Source organism: Danio aesculapii, chromosome 16 (assembly GCF_903798145.1).
Source record: "Danio aesculapii chromosome 16, fDanAes4.1, whole genome shotgun sequence".
In the NCBI taxonomy this organism is placed as follows: domain Eukaryota; kingdom Metazoa; phylum Chordata; class Actinopteri; order Cypriniformes; family Danionidae; genus Danio; species Danio aesculapii.
Window position 1 is genome coordinate 43,003,292 of NC_079450.1, and position 11,155 is coordinate 43,014,446.

General features: G+C 42.1%; 1 protein-coding gene across 1 annotated transcript; it reads left to right on the forward strand.

Moving 5' to 3' along the window:
• The first annotated feature begins 944 nt into the window (after nt 1-944).
• On the forward strand, nt 945-4,011 carry LOC130242737 (uncharacterized). The gene has a single exon (XM_056474617.1). It carries the CDS (start codon nt 2,077-2,079, stop codon nt 3,961-3,963), a length of 1,887 nt encoding a protein of 628 aa, XP_056330592.1. The 5' UTR covers nt 945-2,076; the 3' UTR covers nt 3,964-4,011.
• The last annotated feature ends 7,144 nt before the right edge of the window (nt 4,012-11,155 follow it).

Sequence of the window (11,155 nt, forward strand, 5' to 3'; positions counted from 1 at the left end):
TTTATTGTTAGGCTTTGTTAACATTTGCTAATAAATACAGACATAAAGGGTTTCTTTTTTTAAGGGAATTAACTGCTACAGTATATTATTGCTGAAGGTTGCTGAGAACAGTACATTCTGTTATTGGGTATGGGTGTATAAAAGTGCAGATAGTTTTGAGGATGACAGAATGTATGAGCTGTGTGTACGTGCTCTGAAACATCTGCAAGGTCAACTGTCAAGAGAAGATACAAAGATACCAGAAAGAGGAACGTCTGGTTGCTGAATGGTCAAACTGTCAAGGCTTGGGATTAGATAATGTGCGAAAGACAGTATAAAAGCATGAAGGAGAGCCTAAAAAATCAGAGCTGAACTGAGGTTACATCTCTCCTGTGCAGAACTTGTACTCTCTAACTTCTTGCATTCAAAATAAAACTTCTTAATTTTCAACTCAGATCTCCGTCAATTTTTGAACATGCAATGGACTATTTGAGTCCTACAATTGGTGACCCGACGACGTGATTGACTGGAGACTGTCAAATAGATGGACGTTTATTTCTGATGCCAAATCCAGAGGCGCCTCTCTAAAAGAAAGGTAAGCAGAAACCTTTTTCTAAAATTCTGCTATTGAACATTCTAAATAAGTGGCTTTTGGCATCGGTAAATACGTTGTTCATTTCTTTGATACATTTGATGCATGCAGGAGGTTACAGACTACATATAAAAATTAAAAAATAAAAAGAGAAGAATGAATTGTGATAAGTTTTGATAGAGAAAGTTAGGGTGAATCGTTAGGATTTACGGAGAAGTCCTGTTCCCTAAATAGGCAATTAGGGTGAATCGTTAGGATTTACGGATAAGTCCTGTTCCCTAAATAGGCACTTAGGGTGAATCTTTAGATTTACGGAGAAGTGCTGTTCCCTAAATAGGCAAATAAATTGGAAATTGCCTGTCTTGACGAAGTCATTCATATTTCCAATTATCAGGGTAAATACATCGGAATTTCTCAAGGATAGCAGGTTTAGTGAATTGAGAAATAGTGAGAGTGTAGGGATAAAATAAAACAATAAACGAAATGGAAGGGGAATTCAATAGAGAATGTGAGGAATATGATTGTCCTCCTTTAAGACAACATTGGGATAAAATGGTAGATATCTTATTGGCACAAACTGATAAAAAAAGATAGGAAAAAACAGATAAAAGAACTAGGAGAATGTACGCGCGAAATTATTGAACATTATGGTACTGATTGTATGGACAAAAAGGGATCTCTGTTTCAGAAAGTGTGAATAAAAGAGAAAAGAGCACAGGAAGCTGTTTTAAGACAGAGAAAAGAGGAAGTAGGGCTGTTGCACAAGCGAGCCCATGCAAAGAAAGGAAAACAGTTAGATAAAATTTTTAGAAGATGGTCTAGGGTCACACTTGCAGTAACTGTGTTGAAACCAAAGAAAAGGGAAGTGAACAGTAAGGACGCTGAAACCAAACTGAGTAAAAGATAGGAAGTTGAGGCTGAGGCGAAGACTGATCAGATAGCAACGCCCACTGCCCCCACCATACAGAGACTACTAAGATCACTCACCCCCGTAAAACCCAACTATAAGCCAGCAGCCGAAGGAGTTAGTGGTCAATAGAGAACATGAAATTTAAACATTGGGATGGTAAAAAAGGAGCAGCATACATAAATAGATAATTTCAAAGACTGAGAAGAAGCATGTGATGAAAACCAAATGTCTAACTCTGTTACTAATAGAATTTTCAGGGCAGCAGTGTTACAAGGAGCTCCTGCTGGTGTGACCCAGCCCATGGAACAGTCTCTTGAGGTACCAGGCAGTGATGATACTAAATGGAAAAGGTATGCAGTAGATTTCATAGACAAAGCAGTAGAAAGAGCAAAGAGGGAAGTGAGTTGCTAAAGCTGCAAAAGAACTTCTGAAACTGCAGTTTGAGGAGAGGAAGTCAGCTAAAAATAAAATAAGGGCCTGAATGCCTCCCCACTTCCTGAAACAGACAACCCAATAACACTGTTTACAGATGATAGCTGTCAAAGGGCAGATGATGGAACTCTGAAAGCAGGCTTTGCTGTGGTTAAATTACAGAATGATCAATTGGTCACCATACAATCTGGAACCCCTAATTGGCAAACAATCTGCACAAAAAGCAGAACTATTGGCCCTAATCAATGCATTGAGACACTCAAAAGGACAGTCTGTCAACATCAACTCTGATTCTGCATATGCAGTGTCCACAGCCCACGTGGAGCTGCCTGTGTGGATCAGATGTGGATTCACAACTTCTTCTGGCCGGCCTATTACTCATGAGAAAGAAGCAAGAGAGCTCTCGGAAGCCATAATGTTGCCAGGCAAAGTGGCTATTATCAAGTGCACTGGTCATTCTCAAGGAACTGACCTAATATTAAAAGGGAATGAAGCAGCAGACTTGGCGGCAAAACGTGCCTCAGGCTACCTACAGGGTCAGTTTGTGGTCACATCTGAGCCAGACGTGACATCCCTCCTACCAGAATTCTCAAGAGAATTCTTATCTGAGCAGCAAGACATGGCTGCTCCTAAAGAAAAGTCTGTGTGGAAAAACAAAGGGGCAATCAGACATGATGATGGCCTTTGGACAGCACCTGATGGTAGAGCTTTGCTCCCAGCGTCACTAGTCCCAAGCGTGTTGAAAGAAGCCCACACACCTGCACACTGTGGTGATAAGCAAATGTCGCGAGCATTGCAATCATGGTGTCATCCTTTTATGCCACACCTAATTTCTGGATACATAAAGACATGTGACATCTGTCAGATGCACAATGTCAAACCAACTATGAAACCATCTCAGGGATCGTTCCCATTGGCAAATGGCCCTGGAGATGAAGTTATAATTGATTTCACTGACATGATTGAAAGGGTAAATGGTAAACGATACTTGCTTGTTATGATTGATGCATATACTGGATGGCCAGAGGCCTTCTCGGTGGGCAAGGAAGACAGCACTGCTGTCATTAAATGTCTGATAAACCATTACATCCCACGTCGTGGTTTTCCAAGCTGGGTCAGATCTGACAACGGCTCACACTTTAAAAATGAACATCTGGCTGATGTGGAAAAGGCATTGGGTTTAGTACACCATTTCGGGGCAGTCTATCACCCACAGTCACAAGGTAAGGTTGAGCGGTTGAATCTAACATTGAAAAACAAATTGGCTAAAATCTGTGCACAGACTAAATTGACATGGTTGGCTGCTCTTCCACTGGCTTTGATGTCAGTAAGGAGCTCTGTGAGTAGGGCAACAGGATACACGCCCTTTGAACTGTTGACTGGTCGCCAATTTCCTGGCCCACTGACCCCACTACAATTGGAACCAGTACAACCGTTATCACACAAAATTTACTATGACAAATTGACTGCTCTAATTGAATCTTTTGACAAAATGTTACCAACTGATTTTAGGGGACACAAATATCCAGCACCCCTACCTGACCGAACTTGGGACTGGGTGAGATTGAGAATCTACAGGCGTAAATGGAAAGAGCCTCGCTGGTCTGCTCCAATTAAGGTAATTGCACGCACCTCTCACTGTGTTCGTCTTGCAGGAAAAGGTGACACTTGGTACCATCTGAGCCAGTGCTGTCCGGTGGACCCGCCGTCCAGATCATTGAACGACACCAGAGTGGACCTTGCTTCGCAGGTCCAAGAGAGGGAGGATACCACAGGAGGTGCAGGAGGGAGTGAGGGTACCACAAAAGGAGGTGACACACAAACACGTACACACGATAGTAATTTTCATCCATCACAAAGTAACCTACAAACTTTGCAGGTGGTCCACAAAACTGGGGATTTATTTACAGCCCCTAAAGGAGAAGCTGTAGCCCATTGTGTCAGTGCAGACTGTGCATTTGGAGCGGGCATAGCGAAAAAATTCAGAGAAAGATATGGGGTTGACAAGGTAAAGGCCCAGAAAAAAAAAAGAAAGGTGACTGTGCTATAACTCACGAGGTAGACAGAATAGTTTTCCACCTGATCACAAAAACACTTGCCAGAGACCTACCCACATATGAGGACTTTGAGAGCAGTCTAATCTGCATGAGAACGTGGTGTGACAAATTACACATCACCAGATTGCCAATACCCCGGCTGGGGTGTGGTTTGGACAAGTTGGAATTCTATAGAGTTTTCCACATTATTGAAAAGACATTTAAAGGCCAAAATATAACCATTTCAGTATATACGTTAGAATAAGTTTACTTTGCTTGCTATTTTTTATTGTAGCTTTGATATGATATATTACTTGCTGTTAACACAATAACGCTGTGAAAAATAAGATAAAGGGAGGATCAGAATTGAATAATAAGGAAAACCAGCATCAATAAAACATGAGGGTCAAGTTGTGGGAAAGTCTGGAAGCTACTGGGGGCAATAGGGATAGTAGCACTGATAATAGTGGGGACAATTCTGGGAGTAGAAAAAAGTCAGAACAGGAATGAAACCGTAACTGTAAAACCAACCAGAGTAAAAAGATCCCTAGGGAAAGAAAAGAGGTGTTCCAAGTATTATGGAGGGCTGTCCATAGAATATGTAAAGGGAGAGACGACATCTTACACATTTGATCTATGTCAGGTAATTGACTGTGGGGGACACAATAGTTCGTGGCAAGGATATGATGTATATGTTTGTTTTGATCAGACTATAAAACCATGTTTACATCAATTTTGATCTCTATAGCTACCTTTGTGGCCATAATAGTGACCTGTGGATGCTGTTGCATCCCGTGTATCAGAACATTGTGTAACAGGGTGATAATAGCAGCAATTGAAAAGAAAGATGGAGCTCCACCCCCTTACACAATGCCTCTGCTGGTATCTCCTGGAAATAATGAGGAGGAGGAAGAGGAGGAGGAATATGACTTATAAATGTTGTTTTTTCCCAATAACTGTGCTTCTTTACAGATGCTGATTCATCACAAGTTATGTGTTTTTTACATATTGATGTTTGAGAAATTTGCTGTTTGAAAATGTGTTAAGATTTGAATTTTGATTACTGAAATGTTTGTAGTCTAGATAATTTCAGTGTGATTGACTCAGCTGACATGTTGTGGTTGCTCAAACGTCAATTTGGGGACCGACTGGGTGACTTTCCCCACAGGGCTTTTCGGCTCAGTCCAGCCTGAGCACACTGGTTTATAGGGAATTTTTAGGGACCATCATTGTTTGACTGTTATGATTGTGTTTATTGCTTTTATTTTTCTTAATGGTCTGATATGATGTTTCCGGTGAACATGTGGTGGCTGCCCATAAGTCAACTAGGGGGCTGCTTGGGTGTCTTTCCTCACCAAGGTTTTCGACCCAAGCTCATCTGGACATATTGGACCAAGTATTCTGAGATTTTTAAAGTGTTTATTAAAGTGATGTGGCCTCTTTTCAGAGGCCAAGAGAGGGATTGAAGGATAGCATTTTTTATTGTTAGGCTTTGTTAACATTTGCTAATAAATACAGACATAAAGGGTTTCTTTTTTTAAGGGAATTAAGTGCTACAGTATATTATTGCTGAAGGTTGCTGAGAACAGTACATTCTATTATGGGTATGGGTGTATAAAAGTGCAGATAGTTTTGAGGATGACAGAATGTATGAGCTGTGTGTACGTGCTCTGAAACATCTGCAAGGTCAACTGTCAAGAGAAGATACAAAGATACCAGAAAGAGGAACGTCTGGTTGCTGAATGGTCAAACTGTCAAGGCTTGGGATTAGATAATGTGCGAAAGACAGTATAAAAGCATGAAGGAGAGCCTAAAAAATCAGAGCTGAACTGAGGTTACATCTCTCCTGTGCAGAACTTGTACTCTCTAACTTCTTGCATTCAAAATAAAACTTCTTAATTTTCAACTCAGATCTCCGTCAATTTTTGAACATGCAATGGACTATTTGAGTCCTACAGTATAAAAGTGTATAGCAAGTAGTGATGTTGGTTGCGCAATAGTTATCATCAAGTGTTCATGAGATGGATTGCCTGAAGGAAGAAACTGTTTCTGTGTCGGGCTGTTCTGGTGTGCAGTGCTCTGTAGCGTCGACCAGAAGGTAAAAGTTCAAAGAGGCAGTGTGCTGGGTGTGAGGGGTCCAGAGTGATTTTGGCAGCCCTTCTGCTCGCTCTGGATAAGTACAGTTCTTGGGGAGTAGGAAGGGTTGTACCAGTGATTCGCTCAGCAGTCCGAACTATTCGACGTAGTCTTTGGAGATTGTATTTAGTAGCTGAGCTAAACCAGACAGTTATTGATGTGCAGATGACTGATTCAATGATAGAGGTGTAGAACTGTTTCAGCAGCTCCTTTGGGAGGTTGAACTTCCTCAGCTGACGAAGAAAGTACAGCCTCTGTTGAGCTTTTTTGACAATAGAGTCAATGTGAGGGTCCTGAGAGATGGTGGTGCACAGGAACCTGAATGACTCCACTGCTGCCACAATGCTGTCCATGATGCTCAGTGGGGGGAGAGCAGGGGGGTTTCTCCTGAAGTCCACTATCATCTTCACTGTTTTAAGCGTGTTGAGCTCCAGGTTGTTGTGACCCCAATATCACCCCAATTTTATCCTTCTTACACTGGCTGCCTGTTAAGTTTCGTATTGAATTTAAAATATTGCTTCTTACCTACAAAGCTTTAAATAATCTAGCTTCTGTTTATCTAACCAACCTTCTGTCTCGCTACAATCCAACTCGCTCTTTAAGATCTCAAAAGTCAGGGCTTCTGGTAGTACCTAGAATAGCAAAGTCGAGTAAAGGAGGTCGAGCCTTCTCATTTATAGCTCCAAAACTCTGGAATAGCCTTCCTGAAAACGTCCGAGGCTCAGTCACACTCTCCCAATTCAAAACTAGATTAAAGACCTATCTGTTTAGTAAAGCATACACTCAGTGCACCACTTAGCAGGTTTCCACACAGGTTTCTGCATCATGTTTATATACACTATGAACAGCAGCTACGCTAATTATTCTCTTTATTCTCCATTTCCACCTGGGGATACTCTTCCCGAGGCCCTCAGACTATTTAGAGTCACTGATTCGATCCAAGACCAACGACGAGATGATCCCAAGGTTTCCATTTCCTGGACCAGGCCGTATCCTGAGCAGCTACTGTGGTGGTCATGGAGGAGTGGAGAACATGAGACTGATTCCTGTGACGCTCCAGGGACAGATAAGTCTTCGCTGAGGCCAGCTTCCAGTCTCTGCCGCTGAGACTGCAGCTCTGCACAAGATGTTTGGCCAGTGGAGAAATTAAAATGGTCGAGCCCAACTGAGTCTGGTTTCTCTCAAGGTTTTTTTCTTCACTTTCGCCAATTAGTGAAGTTTTTTCCCTCTCCGCTGTCACCACGAGCTTGCATGGTCCGGGATCTGTAGAGCTGTGCATCGTTGGATTTGCTCTTCAGTGTTTGGACTCTCAGTAGTGATTTTTAAACCACACTGAACTGAGCTAAACTAAACTGAACTACACTGTTCCAATTTACTATGACCTTTTATGTGAAGCTGCTTTGACACAATCTACATTGTAAAAGCGCTATACAAATAAAGGTGAATTGAATTGAATTGAATTCAGGGGCGGACTGGCCATCTGGCAGACTGGGCACTTTCCCGGTGGGCCGACGTACTTTTTGGGCCGGGCTGATCATCGTCTTATGATTTGATCGGCCCATAAAAGGCTTAGCAGCCTATCGTTTTTTTTTCTGCCTTATTTCTGCCTTTTCTGCCGGCCCATGTGACACTCTGCAGCCCATTGGCTCTTTTCGGTATTGACATTGGGCTGGCCCAATCACAAACTCCGTGGACTCCGTGTGAGCGTGCGTCGTCTGTGTGTATTTGTCAAAATAGTCGAAAGTCAGAGAGAAGAAACGCAAGGGGGGCGCAGAGAAATCGCGGGAAATACACCGGCGTTTCATTTAGCGATTCTGAAAAGTTCTCTGTTCATTCTAGTACACGGCTAAAAACGCAAATCACGTGACCACACACTCTCTGCCCAGAGCTGCAGCCACTAGTTCAGCGGGTGAGCATAAACCCCAGGTGAGAGTATAGTGCATGTCAGACAGTTCATCTGCTGGATGATCTCATCTCACTATAGTTGTTAAACGTGATATTGAATTCATCTTGTTGTCTCTATCTAACAATTCTTATGTCTTTTGAATCACTTGTTCTCAGTTAACTGTTTTGGCTGAGTGCAAAGATAAGCTAATATATTAATTTATGTAACCACATACACTGATTCTGCACATTGACTGATTGCTTACCTTTATCGTGTAAATTTAATGTACGTTATACTGTTATAATGGCCATTATTGGTTATTAAAACTGAAATTCTGCAAAAGAGACAGGGTAAAGTTCATTCTTTTCAATGCAAATCAAAGGAGACAGTTATATTTAAGCCCTGTTTTGTTATAAATATGCAGTGTGAAGATGATGCTCATAAAAATATGCAGCTACACAAGGCTGTTTGGTGTCTGTTAATCATAATATCAAAATGAAACAAATTTGACTTATGTTTTCATTGTTTAGATAGTGAAACAGCAAGCAGGATGAGGTAAAAGAGGTTAAACTGTAACACTGTTCCCTTTGAAGATTTACCCATGCATTAGCAGGCAGTTTTTGTTATGTTTATTATTGAATATAGGCTGAGTGAATAGTGTATTGAATAAGCTAAATTGGCTGTAGTGTATGAGTGTGTGTGAATGAGTGTGTATGGGTGATTTCCAATATTGGGTTGTGGCTGGAAAGGCATCTGCTGCATAAAACATGCTGGAATAGTTGGCAGTTCATTCCACTGTGGCAACCCCTGATAAATAAGGGACTTTTGCGAAGAAAAATAAATGAATGAATAGTGTATTTTTTAGAACTCAACAAATATCTTTATGGACAGTATACAGAAATTAAATTGAGATTAAAGTTTGTATTTATTTGTTTATTTATTTCATATATATGGCTTTTGTGTTTTATAGAATATGAGTTGATAAAAATATTGGACGTGCATAGAGAGATAGCATTTTGATTGAATTTAGTGGGCCGCTCTGGCCCAAAATGCCAGGGCCGATTTTTTTCCCCAGTCCAGCCCTGATTGAATTGAATAGAATTGATGGATACCTTAGCATGAACCCCACTGGACTTCAATGCACTAAATCAATTTGGCACTTTGGAACTACTGGGCTCCAGATTAACTGTGAGTATCTGACAGAGGGCCTTGTCACTCACAACATCACAGACTCAACACTGAACTTAACTGTATTCCTGTCGTTCAGAAAATGCTGATCTCACTCTGGTTCCCAAAAGAAGAGAGTCCTAGTTCTCACTGTGTTGGCGGCTCTTCGTGCTCATGCTGATCCAATGGTCCTAAAGCCCGATGAGTTTATGGCTTACACTCACAAAGTGCCAGTTCACCAGTCCCTAACACAACCACGCCAACGCACGAGATGGCCACCGACAGCCTTCCATTACACAAAATAGTTGCCGCCAGTATACCGATGCCCAAGATGGCCACCGTTAGTCTTCCTGCTCACAAAAAGGCTGCAATCAGAGCTTCTGTCGATGCCAGAGCCATTGATGCCACAGCCTGAACATCAAGAGTGGCCTCCACCAGACCTACAGCTGCAGGTATCATCAATTCTGCCACCAGAGCTAGAGCTGTAAGAGCTGTTGATGCCACCACCTGAGCTCCAAGAATGGCTGCCACTGCCAGAGCTACAGCCTGAACAACAAGAGTGGCCGCCACCAGAGCTACAGCTGTAGGAGCCATTGATGCCATCGCCTGAGCATGAAGAGCTGCCAATGTAGCTGCCTGACTTGCCAATGTCTCCTGATCCGCCTAGGTCTCCTGACTCAAAGCCTCCTGACCCCCTAGGGTTGTCTGACCCACGTATGTCTCCTGATTCAAAGCCTCCTAACCCACCACAGTTGTCTGACCCATCTTTATCTTCTAAATCAAAGCCTCATTATCCTCTTGAGTTGTCTAACCCAGCCCAGCTTCAGTTCCACACTCCGGGCCCTCCTCTGCTCCACACTCCAGGCCCTCCTCTGCTCCACGCACAAGGGCCTCCTCAGCCCCACATTCCAGGCACTCCTCAGCCTCACATTCCCTCCGCAGCTCCATGCCTCAAGGCCTACCTCAGCTCCATGCGCCAAGGCCTGCCTCAGCTCCATGCGCCAAGACCTCCGCAACTCCATGCTCCAGACCCTCCGATCAGCTCCGCACTCCAGTCTCCTCCGGATTTGCCTCTACACCACCTCCCACCTGGACTGTTTTTGGAGTGTCTTCAATCCATTCTTAAGGTAGGGGGTAGGGGCTTCCCGGTGGGTGAGTACTGTGCTCAAGTCTGCATCAATGCATCCTTGATATGAAGAACGCATCAGCGTTTTTTCACGTGTCCTGTTTTTGTGGTTTTGAGTATTGAAACTGAACTTTGGTGGTTGATGATGATGTTACACGAGAACACGAGGATGCAAGATCACTTAAGAATGCACATTGAGAAACAGTTCCTGTCATTCACCTGAACTACAGGTCCCTACATACCCTGCATTCACACACCAGTTTCAAGTAGGCTGATTATATTAAGCCACTTTGATCCAATCGATCCAATCACAAGTGGACAAAGGTGACGCATACTTTAAACCACTTCTATGTTGAGGGAGGGTTTGTGGGCAAATTTTGTCTTTCTCTGATCTTTAAACATAATACTGCAAACATAATAATAAACTTTCATAATTAAAAAAATATATATAAAAAAATACAAATGTATTGGAAGATACCAGACTTTTTTTTAAATTAAGCACACTTTACTTTTAGGCTACTTTATGCATTGTCTAATGAAATGTAGCGAATTAGCTCAAAGTGAATTAAAGATTATATTGAACGGGGCTTCAAAAAATCGACTCTAAATCCGAACAAACAAATCTTCCAGCAATTGTTCAAATGGACAGTTGACTTCAATTATGGCTATTGCTATCAAAAACAACCCATTTATGTTTAAGCAGTGTAACAAGATTGAAGTTTAGGACATTAGATTCATAAATGTGCACAGGCACCTTTCTTTGTACAAAATGAAACTTTATTGACAAATGTAACAGGAACTAAAACCTGTTAGCACAAACACATTCAACACATTCATACATGTTGTAGAGAAGAATAAAGGAAGAAATATAAGAGTTTGAGAGAGTGTAATG